The sequence below is a fragment of the Rhinolophus sinicus genome, chromosome 16 (assembly GCF_057876585.1).
Source record: "Rhinolophus sinicus isolate RSI-liver-muscle chromosome 16, RSI-T2T, whole genome shotgun sequence".
Taxonomy (NCBI): domain Eukaryota; kingdom Metazoa; phylum Chordata; class Mammalia; order Chiroptera; family Rhinolophidae; genus Rhinolophus; species Rhinolophus sinicus.
The window spans coordinates 69,717,082-69,740,252 of NC_142516.1; the positions used below are offsets into that span (position 1 = coordinate 69,717,082).

Sequence of the window (23,171 nt, forward strand, 5' to 3'; positions counted from 1 at the left end):
GGCATGTTATTTCTAGATATTGTTTATGTAGCTTAGAAAAGATTTAAGATTTCTTATCATCATTAAATGTTTTTACTTAATACCTATGTTATCTGTCATGAATTTGTAAAGTAATATTTTCAACAGGTTGACAGATATACAAGAAAAAATATATCAATTTAATGAAGAAATAAGGCTACTTGACATCGATTTAGAAGAACACCAAGGTAATTTTGCTGGTATTTTTATTATGTATATTAACAGTTATATAACAGTATTGATACAGTATTAATTTCGGCCTCAGGGACTATTTACCTGGGATTTAGTATTTAATTCTTTATGATATCACTAACTTTACTAAAATACTAAAGTATTATAGTACTAATATCACAATTAATATTAAATTATTTAAGCTGACTAAAAAACTTGAAATAACTTAAAATGATTATATAATGATAAGAATTTATTTGGCAAAGCAATTTTTTTTAATGAAGTAAAATAGTTTCAAGTTGTTAGCGATTTCGAAATTATACTTCCTAAGTAAGGTCAATTATTAATTAACTGGAATAACTAGTAGAATTGGGGAGAGGGGGGAGGATCATGTCACAATTATCACAAATAACCCAGAAAGAAATAATTTTCTAGGGGGCCCAGTTGTAGCAAGTACTGATTTTTCTGGTCCTCTCCCAATTTTTCCTAGCAGTGAGATTTGAAGAGCCAAGGCAGGAACCAGAACACTTGGGGAAGCCTGGGTTCTACAGTGGTAGGAACTCTGTCTTGGGGATTTGTGAGTTAAGTGTGGTCGGGGGAAGAGTTCGGGTATTACAGTTTCCTAACCAGCTTCTCTCTAATGAAAGAGAGAAGGGTGGGATTCTCGTGGCACTTTAATCACAGGTTAATTGCAAACCGGTTAATATGCTGTTGGATTATCAACAATTGATAATACATATTCTTTGAGTTAGGTATGGTATTGTAAACAGTCTGCATGTGTACTCGTATGTGTACCTGTTATGGCTGAAGAAACACTCCTAGCAGGGAAACAGCATGTGCTACTCCTGTTTTTTCACTTGAGTTTGAAATGCACTATATTAGTTTTATTTATACATTTTCTTGATTTATGAATAATAGCTTTAGCTACTATTGATTATTTGCCTGATCTTTGCAAGAACCCTTTGAAACCTGTAACCCCTTTTATATTCGTACTTGTTGAAGCTCAGAGAAGTTACTCAACTTCCCACAGCTAGTAAGGGGTCAAATCTATAATTAAACCAAGTTCTCTTTCACCCTGAAGTTTTCATTCTGTTGCCCAAGCCTAATCTTGGCTTTCTGATATGAAGTTCTACATTTGTAAACTAAAGATATTCTTAAGAAATGCTTACATAGTTTTATTTATATATATATATATATATATATATATATATATATATATATATATATACACACACACACACACACACACATATATACACACACACACATATATATATGTATATATATATATATATTTAGGTCCCCATGACCTATAGGGTGAAATTTAAGAATTTTTGCATGTCATTCTAGTCCCTCTATATTGTGGCCTATACGTTGTCAGACTCCTCTCCCCCCCTTCACCATCTCTCTCCTTACATTTTAATAATTACAATCTACTTGTGGTACCCCACACCTCACCCCTTTTACCGTACATCAGACTGTTTCCTACTCAATCCTTTGCTCCTACTATCTGTTCCCTTGTCTTGAATGTTCTTCCGTTACTTACATTACTAACTTCCTATCTTTTAGGATCTAGCTCAGATATCCTTTATCCAGCGTAATAACCCTGACTTCCCTCCCCATCCTGTTTCTAGACTGGGCTCTGTGAGTGGATGAATGTGCATGAATGCATCACTGCATGGACCACATTATGTTAGCGTCTCTGCTCAGCTGCTTGTCTCTCCCGTTAGTTAGGCTGTAAGTCCTCTACAGGGACTGTCTCTTACTCACTTTGGTAACCTCTTTCATCAACGCACTGTCTGGGAAAATAAACACTCAATACATATTTGTGGAGTGAACTAAACAGGGAAAGAGTCGTTGAATGAACTGAAATGAAAGTTGGGCTCTAGTCACTTGGGCCCTTTATGTTGAATGTACATATGTGCTCTTATCCAGAGAGCTTGATTAGTGAGCAAAGGTTTCATCACTTTGTAGAGGATTCCTACCTTGGATTGATGATTTACAGTTAAAGTAGTGGCTTTTTATTGACATCTGCATCCTCAGAGGTCCTTGACTCAAAATTGTGGGTAATCTACTCCTTAAGATATGGAGGAGGATAATCAAGTTATTAGGTTGGTGCAAAAGTAATGGCAGTTTTTGCAATTATTTTTAACCTGTTAAACCACAATTACTTTTGCAACAACCTAATATTTTAACTTTCTGGTCCATACTTATCTCTGCCTCTAGTTTTATTGCCTCTGGCCATTTTATTAATTTCTTAGATGCCACCTGACTTCTTCCATTTATGGCACCTATGTATAATCCAACTGGGCTACCTTTTGCCTTGTAGGAGTTCTGGTGAAATAGCATGACACCATAAATGATGTCTATACGTGTCTGACTTTGTTAGTAGTTGCTCCAACCTTTCAGTTTTCAAATGTACTTTAAAACGGTTTGCATAATTCATTCTAATTTCAAAGACATCCTTAGGTACTGGGTAAGGTATAGTTATATTCTCTGCTAGGTGTTAATGGTGGCCTTGTAACCTAATAACTTCCTCAAGTGCATTATATTTATTCATTTTAATAAGTCTTTAAAGTTATAATTTACAAAAGTTACACTGAGCAGTTATGTCTCAAAGTTAACTAAATAAAATCAGATAACTGTTGACTACTCTATGAAAAGCTTCGTCGTTCCTTGATGCTGAGTTTTCAGTTTCTGTGACAATCTGGAGTAAGACAGAAAAAAATCCTCATAGTACTGTTAAACTTTTGACCAATTCTAGATGAGCTTCTTTGCTCTCAAATCTTTACTTAGTTTTTGTAAGTGATTTAAAATAAAATAATCTCATAACAGAAAATATTTGTTGTAATAAGATTATCACCCTTTTTAAAAACTCCTGGGGATTTGATTCTATCATGTTACATATTTGCTAGGCTTCATCCATATAGTAGTTTTACTCTATTGATGCATCAGGTAATTTTGTTATATGGGTCCTAAAAATATTTAGGTTTAAATGTGTATACTGTGCTTATTTTCATGGGGAAGGAATTATTATTTTGGTAACTGGAAGCAATGAGAAATCACTCTGTTGAAAGTTGTTATATGGTCAGATAATAACTGACCATGGTTGTTATAAGGTCAGAATTTTTCTACAAACTACATCTTCGTTAAAGCGCAGAGCATTATCGGAAGATGCCATGCTGCTTTTCAGAAAAGCCCAAACCCACCCTGATTTCTCTTTTCTCACCTGAACTGCCAATCATTAAATATTTGCTTAATTGTTGCTTTTTAAAATGCTGCTTCTGTATGAGAAAGGGAAAGTAATAGAAAAAGCATTGTTGCTCTGGGTAAAGAAGACAATGAAAAATAGATAATAGCCTATATTCTCACTCAACACAGGACATCACTTTTAAAGAGAATCCTTTTACCTCAAGGTTTACTTATTTATATAGCTGAGTAATTTGTTTTTAAGAAGGTAATTGTTGACTAAGAAAGTTTTTATTCTCACCACTAATTAATAGTTGAGAGTTTATATATCTCATTGAAAGGTCTCTCAAAGTAAATGTTTCTTGGTCCACTGAACTCAAATCATGCCCTTACTTACTTTCACTATTTTATGTTAAATTCTAAAGAGAACAGTGTTGTTATTTTAAGATATGACAGAGCCATCATGGGGTAGGAGCACATAATCAATGATCAGTCATCTATGCAACATTCCTGAGAGCCTTTTGAAGATGGGTTGATTCTCAGCTTTATCCAATAATGCTGGCTTAGGTTTAGGATTTCTACCACTTGTCCATCTGCTTCCAGCTTCAAAAACTTGATTACTGTTGTTTCCTCTTCTATATTCCTCATTGCTGAGTTTCACCTTTAAAAGTTCTTCTTACTATAGTTTTAGTGGAGTTTTGGGTGGGTGACGTGGGGGTTTGAAATTGGAATTAGATTAGATGTGCATGTTCAACCTATGATCTTTATGAAGAAATTACCAGTCAATAAACTTCACTTACCCAGAATTTCTAGAGTTTTAATCACCTTGAATGTACTTCCTTTTGTATGTGTGTGTGTTACCTCAAATGACTATTCTCATGTGCTTTCATTAACAGTGCAGTTAGCCTCAGCATGTAGGTTGACCCTTCCTGCTTTTTAAAATTTTTAACAACTTTTGAAGACTCTGATTAATTCACTTTTTAAATTGTGTGCTTTTTATATATCAATCTGGTATGTACTTAATGCGAAACATTTAAGCAGTACAAAGTGTGTAAAGTAAAAAGTCCTCTTCTTTCTTCTCACACTCACCACAATCTTCAGAGGTAATCATTGTTTACAGTTCTATGTTTAGCCTTTTAGACTTTTTTCTATACATCTGCAAGCATGTATTTTTGAAATATATATAATGGTTCCTCTGAGCTGAGTCTTTTCACTTAATTATATATGTACATTCTTCCATATGAGGATGTATGTACTTCATTCTAAAAAGTATAGCATAGTGGTCAGGGCTTTAAAGCCAGACTAAGAAGGGTGCCTGCACATATTAAGCACTTGCAACAACTTTTAGCTGCTGCCATTGTTGTTATTGTTGTTATATAGTATTTGCTGTATCCATGTTGACATTTAGGTTGTTTCTAATTTTTCACTACCAAGAGCAGTGCTGCAGTAAACAACCTTGTTCCCTGCATGTTTGTTAACATCTGTATTTCTAGTGGATAAATAAGATGTACAAATTGCCAGTTATAAAAACAGTCACAGAGATGTAAAGTACAGCATAGGGAGTATAGTAAAAAATATTGTAATAACTATGTATGGTGTCCGATGCATACTAGACTTCTGGGGTGATCATTTCTTAAGTTATATAAATGTCTAATATCTAGGTTGTATACTTGAAACTAATATAATATTGTATGTCAACTGCAATTGAAAAAAAATTTTTTTTTAATTCTAGAAGTGAAATTTTGAATAGAATGTCGCTTATGTTCACAATTTTGGTTGTTTTGCAAACTTCTTTCTAGAAAAGGTTATACCAACAACAGTATATGAGAGTGTTTCCTTACTAGTGCTCGTTAACAGTTTTAGTTTTTGCCAGTCAAGGTAATATGTACTTTCCTGACAATTCACTGTTCTCAAAGGCCTGAATTTGTAGTACTACCATAATCCACAAGGTGGGGCTAATTTTCTGGATGTCTACATTCACAGACTAAGTTTGATGAATACAGTTAACGAAATATAATCGTATACCTCCCCAAGAAGGACTTTTGGGCGTTATTGCTTACTACAAATTATTCCTTCAATTTTAGAGTATAGTATCTTCCTGAAGATTAAGTTGTAAAACCAAATATCATGATTATTAATACAACATATCATAGATATGTAAATATCTAACTGCTACAATGTGATAAATATGTATCATAATAGAAGTATACCTAATGTGTTATAAGATCATTGGGTTACTGACCTAAACTCATTGCAATTTACTCCATAATTTATATGTTTCTATCAAGAGTAGTAAAAATATAAAACAACACTTTTCATTGGTTTTTCTGTAGGATACTTCTTCATACTCAGAGTTCCAGGGCCTAAGTTAGAAGCTTTCCTTCTTTGGTTATGTCAGATACAGTAGAATTTATAAAGACAGAATAATTTTGTTTAGAGTACAGGTTCTGCCACCAGAATGCCTGGATTCACATCTGGGCTGTGATATTTTACTGGCTGATCTTGGAATTGCTACTTGACCTTTCTGTACCTTAGTTTCCTCATCTTTACAATGGAGATAATAACAGTACCTACCTAACTCTTAGGGTTATTGTGAGAATTAGATGAATGGAGAGAAAGAGAGAGAGAGAGAGAGAGAGAGAGAGAGAGAGAGAGAGAAACTCAGAATAGCATGCATTTTAAAAAGTGTACATAAATGTTATCAGTTGTTATTATTAATGCTATTAATTTATAAACTAAAACTTGAATAACTTTCCAGCAATTTTCCCAAAACATATTTTGGAAAGTATTTTCCCATTAGCATTTCCTCCAGGATATGCAAAATAATCTACTTAATTTCAATGTGGTTCATCTTCTGGTATCTGAGATTTCAAATGGTGTGTATATGTTGCTATTCCATAGTTTTTCAATATGCATTCAATGAAGAAGAATGAATCATTGCTTATTGTTTAATTTGGAGATTGGTTACACTACACTTCATATCTTTCATTAGAATGATGGTATTATCTCCAGACCAGGTGTATCAGCACCATCTGAAACTTATTAGAAATAAAAATTGTTGAGCTCCACCCCAGACCTACTAAATGTTGAAATGATGGGGATAGGGCTCAGCAATTTGTGTCTCAGCAAACCGTCCCGATGGTGCAAATGCATGCCAAAGCTCGATACCCACAGCATTAGGAAGTAATACTGTATGTTGTGTTTCGTGCCTGTCAAGGACTACTCATTATACCATCTGATATTATTGACATTACTCTGTTGAAACAAACTTCTGCATAGTCCTTTCTCTTTTCTTTAGGAATTATGAGGCTTTTAGCAATAATTTAACTTTTACATATTTAGAAAATTTTTATATCTTTTTAAAGTGCCTCTAGTGTGTATAGAAATAGAATGATCAGATCTTGCAAAAATTTAAAACATTTTGCAGAGAATGTATGATTGGTAAGTTGGGTTAAGCCTAGACAGAAGTTGGCTTAAAACATTAAACTTATATGTACTCATTTTAACATACCAGTAGTTAATACACTAGTTTATTACGTCTGTAATGATATGTGAAAAGTAGGTGGTGGGGGGACAGAAACTGAATGTAAAAGAATGAGATTTAATAGGACCCCAAAATTAATGACAATTGAAGCAGGAGTGGGAGAGAAGAAGGTGTCCTGACTGACTAAGAATATGTGAAAGTGTTGGAGGGGGTTTAGATAACAGCTCACTATGAATTAATGTGATGTAGCCTCCAGAACAGCTATAAACCTAGCTTGCATTATCAAAAAGATGAATATATAAACTATGGAAGTGATAGTCTCCTCGGAATCAGACTTTAAGTTCCTTGGCATCATACTTTAAAAGGGATAAAAGGATAAAGGGATAAAGATGAACTGGCACTCACTTAGTAGAATGAGCAGAATGATAAAGAGAATGAAACCATGCTACATAAGGAACACTCGGAAGTACTGGGAGACGCAGCTTCCCTCAGAAGGACCCCACGTGCTGGAAAGGAAAGAACCTGGATGTGTAAAAGTCCTTTGGAGTTTATTCTTGCCCCACCTCTCTCATTTTATTTGCTTTCTGCGACCCTTTCACCTCCTAAATCAGTAGGCCTGCCAACTTGGCTTTGAGGCTGGGGGAGTCACTGGCACGTGCCTCGTTTGGTATTGATCAGGAGGAAGACGGGGTACCTGCCTGTTCTGGAAAATGGCAGTCAGGCCTTCTCTAAGGTAATAACTACTTCTCAGAGTACAAAAGTCCAGATTGCTCTGTGAGCCCTGAGTTAAGAGAACATCATTTGATGGGAGAACAAACAGTAAGAGTCAGATGCACGTACTGACAGTGAGGAATTGGTAGTGCAAGCAGGCCCTGACCCTCACTCCCCTGGCAGCTGCCGCAGAGGATGAGAAAGCAGTGGTGTCCTTTCTACAGTATCCCAGTTGGAGTAGCAGTCCATTCCCATTTTTTTCTTTTCTCCCTGTAAGGGAAAAAAGGCTTGAATTTATAGTGTACCTTTTGGGGAACTTGTTTTGGTGTACTTTTCTTGAAGGAAACGGTCTTATTCATTTCTGTGATTCCTACATTACCTATTAAAGTGCCTTGCTGATATGATACTTTTCTTTGTAAAAACCTCCTGAACTCTTTTCACCCACATAGTTACCTTAGTACTTCATACATACCCCAGTTACAGCACTTACGTTGCATTGTAACTTTTTATTTTTGTACACCAAAAAGATTACAAGCCTTTCTAGTATAAACTGGTAACTATGTTGTCCATTTCGATATTTGTAGCACCTGTTACATTATCTGGCACATAGTAGGTACTCAGTAAATGTGGAATAATTATGTGCAACCATGATCACATCAAATGCTCAGACTTTGAGGCTAGCTCTGAAATCACTCTCATTTTATCAGTGTGTCCTTTCCCCCTCCTTTAGTCTCCTGATTCTTGACTTTACTACATTAGACCCTTTCACTTACCTGCTCTGCACCTCAGGTCTGATACATGATTAGCTTCCCCCGATGTCCTCTCCTGTGATAACAAACCTAAGGGTAGATTTGTAACAACCTACCATCTTACCCTACCTTAGTTAGGACTGCCCACATCTGTACATTGCCTTTCATGAGTAGCTCACATTTCTCCAAATGAGAAATCACAAAGTACAGCCATTCACTAGTGCCCTGACCTGTCTTTTTAACAGTGATATGGGAGAAGGTTTTATGAAGCTTGGGAATCTTCTAAGGTATGTGGGAGCTCTGTCCTATCTAATCCCGCTGGCCAGCTGTGTAGCTGGAGATACTGACCAGACACGTTTTCCAGCTCAATTTGGTGGCAGCTAGGAGCGTGGATTAGAGGAGAGCAGGCAGGGGGAAGCTCCCGGTTTCTGACTTGGGTGACCGAGTACGGTGAGGGCTTCCAAATGTAATAAGGAATACCGAGGGGTGTGGACTTTGAGAGGGAAGACCGATGAGTTTATTTATGGGGATACTACTAGTATTAGGATGTCCTGACAAATATCCAAATGAATATACCTAGTAAGCAATTGGATAAAACAATCTGAAAATTAGGGAAAATTTAAGACCTCTTCAACCATAAGAATAAGTGGGATCTCTTTGGATATAATGTAACATTAAAAGTTAACTAAGAGAAGAACCCAGAATTTAAATGAAGAAAAAAGCAAAAGCCATGAAGATAAGACAGAGAAGGAATTATCTGGGAGTAAAAAAAAAAACACAGAAAAGCCCCACCCCAACCCCCGAAAAAGAACATATGGGAAAAAAATTGAAAGGCAGAAGGATGTATCAATAATGTCAAATATTGCAGCGTAAGATAAGAATTGGAAACCGTCCCTTGGATTTGATCAGTAAAAAAAAACAATCTTATTGAGAATAATGTCATTGGAACGGCTGGAGGAGAAGCCTCATTTTGACGGTCTGCGGTCCAATAGCAAGGAGAGGACCTGGAAACTGAGTGTAGGAGTTTCTTTTAAGTTTAGAAGAGGAAAGATAAGATTACTTGAATTCCTGTGAGAAGCCTTAGTTGCTGGCCTCCTCCTAATCCCTTAATGCCTGACCAATCTCTCAAGACTGCAGCTTCTCAGCCCCAACAGGGAACCAGGGCTGTCTGAGAAACCGTGGCCATGCAACGAGGGTCAGAGTCTGCAGGTACTGGCTTTGCTGCTACTTCCTATGGGTTACGTAACACTGACATAAGCACCACCCTCCAGAGGCTGCTCCAGATCCCGCATGCTGTAAACGCTCGTTCTTTCTGTCTGTTCTGTTTATTCTCAAAATACATTGCCGTAAGGTAAGTGAACGGTGACATTATTAGCGGACTAATGTTAATCCATCTATAATGCATTTATTTTTAAAAAACTTAATCGTTTACAAAGTTTGTTAATTAGTAACAAATTCTCTTTCCTCCCCTTCACAACTGTCGGGGCTGCATCAGCGTGCTCTGAGACCCTGGTCAGTCTTTTCAACTGAATAGCGGTTGAATAAAGTTGTTGATGCATCCAAAGCCTTAGCCTGAGTGAACCCAGTGTTTCCCGTTGGTTCTGGGTGTTCCCTGGCTAGAAATTCATGACCATTAGGTACATACTGTCCTTAGACAGTAGCATTCACTTTCAGCTTTTTGCATACAGCCCTGCTGGGGGGGACCTTGACGAGATTTCCTGTGGATCAGGGCTGTCTGCAATAAGTTTGGGAAAAATATTTTAAGACCAGAAAGCAAAAAGGCCGTCTGCCGACCCAGGTGTCTGCTTCGCCTTAACCTTTGTGTCCTCAGAACTCACTTCCTACCAAGCAAGTCTACATACAAATGGAAATCCATGCCTCCAGGTAATTAGGAGCTCTACCCCAATGATCTTCCTCTGCTCCCCAACTTCATTGCTGCTATAGCCAGTCCGTGGAAAAACTGTCTACCTTATATAGCAGGGCACAGGGCACACACGCTCACCATTAGGTTTTAGCCTCTGTAACTGTTGTCTCCTTCATTTCCTTCAAACTCTTCTTCCTAAAGCCCTTCTAGATGCTGGCTCCTTATCAGGAACCCCCTTGGGAATCTCCGGCCTGTTACTCCCTCTATCCTTGCTGGGCGTCATCTTAATAAGCTTCCTTAGTTTCTCCAGAATGCTAAGACTAACTGACTTGGGTGAAGAAACTGCAGATTGGAAGAAGCACAAATTTATTCCACTTTCTCTACCTGGGGCCCTGGAAATACTCAGCAGCTCTCTCACTCATCCAAGAAAATAGCCATGTATCTCCCAAACTCAATTTTTGTTACACTGAAAATCCTGTTGTCATAAAATAATTACGATCTACCTCTACTGATGGTCCCTTTATGCAGCTGAAATGTCAGATTTCATCCACCTGTGTCTAGGCCTTGGATATTTGCCCTTTTAAACATATCATATTAAATGTAACGTGTCCAAAACTGCTGTGAGCACCTTATTCCTCAACTTGCTTCTCTTTTCAGTTAATACCACCATGTCCTCAGTTACCCAAGTCAGACACCTAGGAGTCATACTTGATTCCTCCCTGTCTGACCCTCACCAAAATCGGTTCAGTCTGGCTCTCAAATGTCTCAAACAAGTATTGACAACCTTACGTCCTAATTGCCATCACTCTATTCAGTCAGCCTTCATCTTTCACCCAGATCGCTGTGCCAGCTTCCTAACTGGTCTTACTACCGCCGTCTTACTTCTCTTTTAATCTCCAGACCAGAAATATTTTTTCAGAAATGCAAACTGATCATTTTATTCCCCTGCTTAAAATTCTTTAGTAATTTTACCATTGCCCTTAGAAGGAAGTCCAAATTTTTATAACATGTGTTTTAGAAGGTATCTCGTAATCTACCTCATGTTTTTTTCACTTTTTTCACTTACATTCTCTGCCTCAGCTATATGACTCTCTCAGTTTCTTGTGCTTCCATAATCACCCTCACTTCAAATTTCTGTACTTGTAATGCTTTGACTATGAACTCATTCTTGCACATTCTATCCAGGTAACTCTTACTCATTTATTCTTCCTAATGTAGCCTAAATATTACTTCTTTAGAAAAAATTTCCCTGAATCCCAGACCAGATGACTTGTCCTTCCTGTGTGCTTCTAGAGCACCCTTTATTTTTCATATGATAGCATTTAGTACATTTTAATTTTAATGACTTGTTAAATCCCTAGACTTTAAGCTCTGTGGAGGATGTAACCCTGCTACCTTGCTTGCTGTTGTGAGCTATTCAGAGATGGAATGTACTTTCTTGGGAGCATACGTTTCCCATAATCACCAGGAGTTCATGTGTAGGTTGAATAGCTCTAGGTTGGGACTGAAATAGAGAACCATTGGAAAGCCTTTAAAGTCCTTTCCAGTTAGGAGATTGATTTTTCCAAATAATCAAACATGCATATATAGCTGTTTTAAAAGACTTTATAGGTCAATGTACAAGAATTTTACCTAATTGAAAATATTGAATAATCAATGACTAATGGATGGTATATGGAGAACGTAGGAGATAGTTCTAATTTTGAGCACTACATCTTGAAATTAATGTTATATTTTGCATCTCTTACAGGTGAAATGAATCAAAAGTACAAGGAACTAAAAAAAAGGGAGGAAAATATGGACAGTAAGTGAATTCTTATAATGAAAATATTATATTCTCAGGTAGCTATTCATTTATACCAAATCAAAGATCTCATTTTGGGAAGATATAATAGCTAATTAACACAGAAGTGTGGACATTCAAAGCATTTGCCTTAAAGTACTAAATATCTAGCATAGTTTAGGGATGGGTAGAGAATTCTAAAAAGATTTTGCGCATGTGTATGTGTGTGTGAGTGTAGGGGATAGATTCTAATTCTAGTACCTATTTATAGTCTGTATAGAAAGTCTGTTCTATAGACTACATCCTGATTTTATTTTGAATATTCTTGTTTATATGCTTCACTGCATTCATCTTTAATATCTTTCACCTCTCTTACCTTTTTATAATATTTATTTCATTATTTATTAGCCCTCATCTCAGATCTTGTTACTTGATTCTGTCACTAACTGTAACTCTAATAGCCTTCAGTTGCAGCTTTTTACTTTAAAAAAAAAAAACACCTTAACTTGACTTTGTAAAAGATCTTCGCTTAAACTTATATTGTACATTCAGAAAGTTTTCAAAATTGATATATATTATTTATTACTGTTTTCCTTCAAAAATTATCATTTTGTTAGAATCTGAAGTTTTATAGGTCTGATGTCAATAGTTACCTTCAGAGAAGCATGCTGTAAAGCAGTAATTCCAACTCTGATTTAGCAGTATCTCAAGATTTCTTTAAAATCTCAGCAAATACCAAAAATTATCTCAAAATTAATTCATTGTTTCATGATAACAGTAAATTTAAGTTATTATTTTATAAGTTTTTATTTTTGGAGGAGCCATAGAACTATGGATGTAAATAACAGCAAATTATGTACTAGTTCTATATTAGCCAGAAAAAGGATGATTTCTTAGAATATTTATAATTTGAGTAAATTTTTAAACTTAGTTGAGATTAATGTAGCATTATAAGTAAAATACTCATTTTCAGATAAAATGGGTCATTAGTAATATTTTTAGGGGTAAAGTTAGAGGCTAAATATAGGTGTTAATAATTATACAGTAATTGTGTCAAGGAGATCCTATGTAAACAGATTTTTTTAGATCTCCTTTTTATCAACTGTTACTTCTGGACCTATATAAATTTTAGTTTATTTGTATTAAGGTCATAACAATGAAGCTTGAAAAGTTTGAAAGTATGTAGAAATGTCCTTATTGAGTAATTTAATTACCCTTGGGGTAATAAAATATTAAATACTAACAGTTTAAAATTTGCTTTGAATTTATAAAATGTACTCTTAATATCCACAAATCAGAATTGTTAACTGTATCCACAGTAGTTTGTCATCATATTTTTTAATCGGCAGGTTTTATTGAGACTTTTGAGGAAACTAAGAATCAGGAACTGGAACGGAAGGCTCAGCTAGAAGCCAGCATCGTCGCACTTCTGGAGCACAGTAGTCGCGTAAGTACATGTGCCTGTACCTGTCCCGTGTCCGCAGCATTCTCCCTGTGGTTACCTTTTCCAAACGCAACTCAACAAATGCAGTAGTTGCTATTGCCTTTGCTCTCATTTAAGCTGTTTCCTTGAAATCCCCTTGCTTGTTATTTTATTTCCTTAAGCTAGTAATATTTATCTTTGTAGCAAAATTCAGCTAATTTGTTGGATGGTAGGGAAAAAGGATGACACATGTCAGAGCAATTATCAACATTCAGCAACAAGTGAGGGACTAAGTCAGAGTAATTATTAAGATTTTCTTCCATTGTTAATCTATCAGAATTGGTAGAAGCAGCATTTGCACAGATAACTTCAAAATCTAGATATATTATATTGGAAACTGTTAATTTATTTTATACATACTGTACTTTTTATTATAAATACAAGGAATTCTGTTCTTGTAATAATCTGCAAGAAGGAGATACCTATGAGTATCTTGATTTATCAGTAAATGTTTATTGAGCAACTACTAGTGTGTGGTTCCATGGGACAAAAAATGCATGGTTTCTTTTCAATATTGTTAGTATTTTAAGACTCGAATCAGTTCCTAAAATAGTGCAGTTGAATTTTTTTATACAATGAAATAAAACAAATTTAAAAGAAACAATTCTGAATTTTAATTTAGTCTTTCCTTATTGTGAAAACCTAACTTTAAATCTCACTGTATTTTTCTATAAAACATATAATGAATGATGTATTTCAAAAAAGAATGTCCATTCAAAGCATCTAATCCTTTAGCAGTGTTTTCCGAGAATTTTATTAGAAACTTAAAGCAGTGGAATTTTTTCCATTTTCATTTCGCTGCAAATACAGAATATAAATCGTATGAAACAAATATCTTCAATCACCAATCAAGAACTGAAGATAATGCAGGATGATCTCAATTTTAAATCTACTGAAATGCAGAAATCACAAAGTACAGCTAGAAATTTGACCTCAGGTAAGAAAACAACCTAGATCCTTTTTTTTTTTTCTTTCTGTAATAAATTGGGACTTTTAAAGTCTCCTAATGTTATTCTCTTTGATTTTTGTTTTGAAAGACTGAGGATATAATTTATGATTGCCTATTGCTCCAGTCTCTTATAGTGTCAGAATTTTCAGTAACCATTCACATCAGCTTTAATCCTATTTCACTGTGATATTCTCATTCATTTAACCTTTATCAAAAACATGCTCTATGCCTGTGCTATAACTTGGGTATATAGACGTGTTTTTTTCAAAAAAATCCAGTCTGTTTTCTCAAGGAACTATCAACCTGGTTGAGCGACAAATAAACAATTAAAATACAATGAAACAGTGTTATGTTAGAAGCGTCAGGAGCAGGGGAAGTACACAGGGCTCATATCCACCCCAGTCTTGGGTAGTTTGGAGAGGAATCCTAGAGGTGGTAATGTTTTAATTATTATTAGTTTCAACCATGATGACTAACATGAGAAAAGAGCAGCACTGTCCAACCGAAATGTAATGCCAGCCACATACATAATTTTAAATTTGTTAGTAGCCATGTTAAAAAAGTAAAAAGAGACAGATGAATTTTAATAATATATTTTCTTTAACCCAGTGTATCTAAAATATTATCACTTCAACATGTAATCAATATAACAATGATCAATGAGATTTTATAGTCGCAACCCACCTAATTTGAACTAGACATTCAAATGCTCAAAAGTGACATGTGACTCGCAGCTGCCATTTGGATCATGCAGGCAGCGATTAGAAACAAATACACAGAATTGAGCTTCAAGAGCCTAGGCTAAAGTCATGTAAAAATTTGTATGGCATGTTTGGTTTTTGAACTAGTGGATTCAACTATGGGTGTTTATGCTTACACATGTGGATGTCGTTGAATTAACTGTCCTTATTTGTCTACTTGTAATTACTCTGGCAGATAGCAAGATCGTGGGGAATGAGACTTAATTAGTATTTGCTAACTTAGTAATGTTGAAAGATTCTTGAAATGGAATAATGGATCCATGATATCCATTTATCTGGAATCCCCAAATCTGAAAAGCTCTTGGCAGCAAAACCCAATCTGACCTGAACTGACATGAAGCCCTTTGCAGTCTTGAATCATGCTACCTGGTGTGATTATTCAGACTTGTTGCTACGGCTGTGTTGATGCGCTTGGTGACAGGAGGCTGCCTCACACCCTGCTGTGGGAGGATAGCATAGTCAATATATACACCATGTTACTTTTCTAAAACCTGAACAAGTCTGCATTCTAAAACACAACTGCCTAGTTTTATTTAAAGGACTATGGACCTATAAATACACACTGAATGCTCTTAATATACAATTGAGTTTAGGTGGATGATATAAGTGGACAATTGTTGTTATTCTACACATGTAAGTATATTTTATCTTCCCAGATTTGTTCAGTTTACTTGCCATAGTTTTATTTGTATGTCCTAGTTATATGCCAAGCAGCTTTAGGGCATAATTCTAAATTTAATTTTTACCTACTATTAGTTTGACTACAAGTGTTTCTCAATTGTGATAAAAAAAAAACACACAACATAAAATTTCCCGTCTGAACCATTTTTAAGTGTACAGTACAGTAGTGTTAACTACATGCACATTGTTGTCACAGATGTCTAGACCTTGTTCATCTTGCACACCTGATACTTACGCCTATTGAACAACAACTCCGCTCTCCCCCTCCCCTGCTAGTTCTGTCTAGTTCTGTGAGTTTGACTACTTTAGATACCTTATATAAATGGAATCCTGCAATAGTTGCCTTTTTGTGAGTGGTTTATTTACTTGTCATAATGTCCTCGAGGTTCATCAATGTTGTAACATGTGACGGAATTTCCTTTTTTAAGGCTGAATAATATTCCATTGTATGTACATACTACATTTTTTTATTCGTGTATTCATTGATGGACCTTCAGTTTGTTTCTACCTCTCAGCTATTGTGAATCATGCTGCAACGAACACGGGTATGCAAATATCTCTATGAGATCCTCTTTTCAATTCTTTTGGATATCTAGGAGAGCTATGAATATTTTTACATCTTCATTTTCTTTGTGCTATAAGCTAAATAATTTTATGTTCAATTATTCCATCTAGGAAACCTCTGCTTTGTGTTTTAGATGACAATTTTAAGTTTTTCATTTATCTAAGGTCAATATTAATTCAACAAGTTTTTGCCTCTTTTAAGCTGTCTTTGTGTAATGGCTGTTGAGAAACATACATTTTAAAAGGTAAATATCAATACCAGAAATGAATTCAATAACCAGGACTTTATATTCCTTTCATATTTTTATACTTTGTGTTTACATTTCCTTTTAAAAACTAGTCATTATATTTTCTCCAGAGATATAGTGTTGAAAAAAAATTAGAACTGACTTCAATGGCGGTAAGAATCCAGTTTATTACTATGATAAAGACTTTACTGTAAATTCCCCTTATTTAGGTTTGAATTCTCTGACACCCTACAATTAATTTCATTTACTCAGTTATGTTTAAGTGTTAATTTAAACCAATCATTTAAGTTATCTTTCCTCTCTTTCCTTAATACCATCCCCCACAGGAAATTTATGGTATGTGGTAAGAGGTTTATAATGTTTTGATTCCCTTTTCAGAGATAATGAATTATAGATTACCCTTTTGTGCATTGCCTCTCCCTCAGCCCATGAGGTTATCATTGGAACTTAACCTGATTTTCTTAGTGTACTGTTTTCTCAATGGGGCAATATAATTCACAAGGGGGCAAATTACTTCTTGTGGGGAGGGTAAAAAAAAATCTTGGGTATTATGGTTTGTAGCCCTCCAAAGGGTCACTGTATATAAACAGATATACGTTACATGTGTAATATAACATTTTTATAGGAGAGAGGCGATTGGGAAAAATAGTCTACTAAAGGCTCCTTAGGGGGACAATGAAAAAAAAAAAAGATTAAGAAACACTGGTGTGCTGCATGAGTAAAAAGGCAAGGAATATGTCAGCAATAGTTTTTATTTATATTTTTGGAAAGGAAACTCCAGGGAATAAACAAATGCGCTGATGGCAGAATATTTGAGAAACATTTCCCCAGGTCAAAGTGGTTCCTTCTGAGATTTTGCTACTGTGTACACACTGCTTGTTAAACTTTGCAACTTCATAGCATATCAGAAGGAACTAGTCTGCATCCTCTTCCTGTCTCTTCCCTTGGAGAAGCTTTTAGCTTTTCATAGGGACCTGCTGTTAAAGAAAGATAAACTTTACCCTTTACCAACCGTTTTCTCCCTTTCTCTAGGAAAAGCAGTTTCTATAGCTCGTAAATGTATGTCCTGAATATATCTTCCAATTAAACTTGTAGTTAGATTTATATAACTATTTTCACCAAACAGTCAAAATATATAAGCTAAATACATTTCCTCTTTAGAGCATCGAAACCATAAGCCTCAGTAACTTGTTTAGTACTTTAATTCTTATCTTAATTATTTTGAACCCTAGTAGAGATAGGAATCTAACTAAACAAAACCCTCTCAATAACATTTAAGTCCATATACATATATATATTTTTAATAACATGCGTCAGTATGGTTGAGTCTTCAGACTCTTAAAGGGACAGAAAGAAATGTTCAAGTTTAATTACAGCAACTTAAAACAAATTTGGTTGGTAACCTTCTTTCTTAAATCAATTACCTTTTGAAGTATTTATTTTTACTATTTGGTATTTTATACTATATGTGATAATTGTTATATTCATAAGTAGAGTCACCCAATTCTTGAACATGAGTGGTTTTTTTTTTATTATTATAGTGTCACCTTCACTGGTTAGGCATATTTTAATTAATAATCTTTCTGGTTTAATAGGTAGAAAAGGAAGGTTTAATAGCAGTTTTGTATTTGATTTTTCCATTAGAGAATATGTGTGGATAACAAAACTTACTTGCAAGTAAATTTTGCTAAATCTTATATAAAGAAACTAACTAACTTAATCATTGCCTGTCCACATATTAGAGAGACATAGAAGAAGACTGAATACCAAAATCTTTGTACAGGCATAGCTTGCTCTATTGCACTTCTCAGATACTGTTTTTATTAACATTGAGGCAAGATCCTCCACCAGCAAAAGGATTAAGACTCACTGAAGGTGCAAATGGTGGTTAGCTTTTTTTTTTAGCAATAAAGTATTTTTTAATTAAGGTATGTACATTGCTTTTTTTACACAATGGTACTGCATACTTAATAGACTATAGTACTATATAAGCAAAACTTTTATATATACTGGGAAACCAGGAAATTTGTGTGACTTGCTTTATTGCGAGATTTGCTTTATTGTAGTGGTTTGAAACCAAACCTGCAATGGCTCCAAAGTATGCCTGTATAAACTCTACTCAAATTCTGATTTGTGCATACTGAACTGTGTATGCGTTGGATAAACTTTAGGGGACCTAGGAAAAAGCAGCAGCTAGAAGTTGAAAGACCTGAGTACACAGACTTCAGATTCTACCCACTCCAAGGGAGAAAAGTTGAGAGTTTCGTTTCAGTGAAGTTTATTGTTCATTAATAATACAAATCATTCCTGAAAGCACAGCAGAATCCAGAGTTTCTGCAACATATCATAAAAACTTACTAGACCTGTGAAGACATGGAGAAATGTGAGTCAGTTGAAAAGCAGTCACTATACACTGAACCTGAGATAATCCAGATGTTGAAATGAAAACAAAAGGACTTTAGAAGTTTATAAACATCATTAAGGACTTAAAGGAAAATAAAATCGTAATAAATGAACAGATATAGAATCCCACAGAGAAATAGAAATTAGAAAAAAGAATCAAGTGAAAATTCTAGAATTGCAAATATTAGTCAAGTGAAAAATTTACTGGATGACAATTAAAGATTGAAGACAACAGAAAAAAAAGTTAGTGAACTTGAAGATAAATCAATAGAAATTATCCTATTTGAAGAAGAAATAAATGTGAAGAGTTTAAATGACCTGTGGGACAATTTCAAGCAGTCTTTACTTGTATCTGTTTGGTATCTCAAACTCAACAGATCTTAAATGGACTTCAACCCATCATGTCATTCCCTCCTCCAAACAAAAGTTTGTATCTCCCTCTGCCTACACTACTATCCACTAATTTACTCAAGTTGGAAATGGGATTTCACGTTGACTCCTTGTTCAAGCACTGTGCCCAGTTAGTTGCCTGTTTAATTAATCCCAAATCCCTAATACCTCTTGAGTCTCTCCAGATCTATTGTTTCCTCATTTATTTCCATCTACATAACTGTTTATTTCATATATATATATATATATATATATATAGAGAGAGAGAGAGAGAGAGAGAGAGAGAGAGAGACAGAGAGAGAGAGACAGAGAGAGAGAGAGAGAGAGACAGAGAGAGAGTCATATGCTTCGTCTGTATCTATATCCCCCATGCCTAGAAATTCACCTGGCACATAGAAAGCATTTGATAAATATTGTTTAATGAAAAAAAATTCCCCAAAGTGATTACACCAGTCTAAGATGTCTTGCCTAGGTTACTGAATCAATACTTAAACTGGTTGTCCTGCGTATAGTATGATATTCACGTTAATTATCCACATTGCAAGCAGAGTGAACTTTCTAAAATTTAAATCTGCCACACTGATATAACTCATTGATGACTTGCTATAGCCCTTAGGATAAAGTCCCAATGCCCTATCTTGCTTTAAAAAGCCCTTTTTGAACTGAAATCCTTCTAATCTAATTTTTTTAGTTTTATCTCCTACCACCACCTACTTTGAACTCTTGAGTTCTAGTCACACCAATCTTCTATTTGCTCAGAGGTACTGTGCTTTCTTTCCTTTAGATTTTGCATATTTTGATTGTTTTCTGTGGAATATTTTTACTTTCTCTTTTGTTGGATTGATTCCTAATCTTTAGGCCTCAGTTAAAAAGCATGTTTTTAGAGAACTCTTTTGACCAATACCACATGCTTTTATGGCACTCTGTGTTACTCTTGTCATAGTACAGTAAACTGCAGTTTTTGCTTTCCATGGTCAACCATGGTCCAAAAATACTAAATGCAAAATTCCAGAAATAAACACTTCTTAAGTTTTAAATTGTGTGCTGGTCTGAGTAGTTCTGCACTCTCCCTTTTCATCCTGTCTGGGACCTGCATCCTCCCTTTGTCCAGCGTCTCCACACTGCATATGCTACCCACCCATTCATTAGTCACTTAGTAGCCACCTCGGTTATCAGGTCCGCTGTCTTAGTATCACAGTGCTTATGTTCAAGTGACCCTTATTTTCTTGTTAAAATTACTCTATTTTATTACTAATTGTTTGTAAATTAAATTATAAATTAATTTATAAATTAAACTTTACCATAGGTATGTATTATGGGGGAAAAAGCGTAGTATATATAGGGTTTGGTACTATCCTCGGTTTTAGGCATCCACTGGAGTCCTGGAACATATTCCCCTCAGATCACAGGAGACTACTGTAGCTATCCAGTTTATTGGAAATGCTTATTTAATTACCTGTTTCTACCTCTACAATATAGCTCCTTGAGCAAAAGCAACATCTCTGTTGATTTCCATTATATCCTCAGCACCTGGCACATAGTAGATGCTCCATAACACAAACATATGTACAGTCTGCCCCCATTATTCATGGATTCTGTATTTCTGAACTTAACCTATTCACTACAATTAATTTATAACCCCAAAATCAATACTTGCAGCACTTTCATGATCATTTGTGCACATGTGTAGACGGGTGAAAATTTTGAGTTTTCTGACGTGTGTTCGCAGCAGAGGTTGAATAAGGCAACACTCTGCCTTCTTGTTTTAGTTCTCATAAACAAGTGTCCTTTTTGTGGTATATTTAGTGCTGCTTTTTCCCACATTTTTATGCTTTTTGTGGTGATTTTGCTATCTAAAATGACCCCCAAGTGTAGTGCAGAAGTGTTGGCTAGTTTTCCTAGGCACAAGAAGGCTGTGAGGTGCCTTATGGAGAAAATGTGTGTTAGATAAGCTTTGTTCAGGCATACATTGGCAGTGAGTTCAGTGGTAGTGAATCAACAAATAAATACAGTGTGTTTAAACGGAAACACATAAAACACAGTTTTATATTAGTCGGTTGATGCAAAGGCCCATAGGAACCTAACCCTGTATTTCCCTTAGGAGCGGTAGTTCAGTATTTGCTAACTTAGTGCTATGGTGACTTCATAAACTACCACAAATAATGAGAATTGACAGTATACGTAATTATAAAATTTTACCATATTTCGTAGCTTGCTTTACCCCCACATAACTGTGTATATGTGTCGTGCACCTACTAAAAATAATGGGTTTTATCTCATGATATATGTTAACATTATTTAAAAAAAACTGTCTTCTTATATGTTCATATGAGCATGGAGACAAGGGTAGCTAATATACATCTGGTATGTTGGTTACCTGGGAGATGGGTATTTTGTTTTCTTAATTTATGTTTGTATTGTCTCACTGGTTGCAGTGAACATGTTTCTTTTGCCAGTACGCTTATAAAACATGAGTTTTAATGGTTGCATTGCATTTCCTTTGGTGAGAGGAATAAAGTTTTGACTAATTATGGACTTGAATTTCCTGTTTCAGATAGTCAACGTCTACAGTTGGATCTACAGAAAATGGAGCTTCTGGAAAGTAAGATGATTGAGGAACAGCATTCTCTAAAAAATAAAATTAAGCAAATGATAACTGATCTGGAGACATTTAATGATTTGCCAGCTTTAAAATCATCAGGTGAAGAAAAGAAAAAGGTAAATGATAATAGAGTATTACAAAATTATAATTCAAATTGTTTTTTCTTGATCAAATTTAATATACAGAGGATGCCAAAAAAATGTATACACATTTTAAAAAAGGAAAACTGTAATTAAAATTGTAATACTCAATATATACCGATAACAAAAGATGAGTATACATCACGTTTGACTTCTGCAGTTACAGGAGGAGCTCAAAGTGGTTACCATCAGCGTCCAGACACTTCTGATTACAGCAAACTACTGCTTGAGCAACGTTGACCAAAGTGTCCACTTGTGTACATTTTTTTGGCACCCCTGGTGTATGTAGTTTATAGAACTTTTTATTTTCAATTGATTATTTAATATATGTTAAGAAAAATAAAGATGTTTGGATATATAATAGGAATTTAGAGTGATTTAAGTTTTAAACCAAAGGCAAAAATTGAAAAGCAAGGGATAGAGCATTTCAACAATTAGGAACTTTGTTAAAGGCAGATTTTATTATATTTCCCTACTTAAGACTTGTCAGTGACTGTTCATTGCCGTGTACGTTAACACAAATGTGGTGGAGTAGGAATAGATATGACAGCCTTAAGAGAGTTATTAATACAGTTAATTATCAATACAGTTAATATTAATTTAGCTTATAGTTCAAAGGATAGTTTTACAGACAGGCTTTTAGAGTAATTATGGCCTTGGTAGAATTTTATCAGAATATCATTGAAAGTATTTGTCAGATTCAATTTAAATGGGCTTACTAGATATTTGCTAACATCTGTTACTTCTCTTTGGATCTATCTAGAAATTGCATCAAGAGAGAACAGTATTATCAACTCGCAGAAATGCCTTTAAGAAAATAATGGAGAAGCTAAACATAGAATATGAAACACTAAAATCAGAGTTGCAAGAAAATGAGACACATTCTCAGGTACAAAAAAAGACTCTGAAATTCATTTTTATTTTTAGGCTATCTGTCCTCTTCTCTTAATCTGTATTTTCACCCTAGAATAATCCTTTCTT

At 35.0% G+C, this 23,171-nt stretch overlaps 1 protein-coding gene across 4 annotated transcripts in view; it reads left to right on the forward strand.

Moving 5' to 3' along the window:
- Window positions 1-23,171, forward strand: part of IFT74 (intraflagellar transport 74) — an 85,871-nt gene that overhangs the window by 54,964 nt on the left and 7,736 nt on the right. For all 4 annotated transcript variants that reach the window (XM_088792769.1, XM_088792770.1, XM_088792767.1 and 1 more), the window contains exons 13-18: window positions 127-206; window positions 11,937-11,990; window positions 13,319-13,416; window positions 14,263-14,389; window positions 22,003-22,166; window positions 22,954-23,079. In XM_088792769.1, the coding sequence (XP_088648895.1) occupies window positions 127-206; window positions 11,937-11,990; window positions 13,319-13,416; window positions 14,263-14,389; window positions 22,003-22,166; window positions 22,954-23,079 (649 nt within the window). The remainder of the gene's footprint in view (window positions 1-126; window positions 207-11,936; window positions 11,991-13,318; window positions 13,417-14,262; window positions 14,390-22,002; window positions 22,167-22,953; window positions 23,080-23,171) is intronic.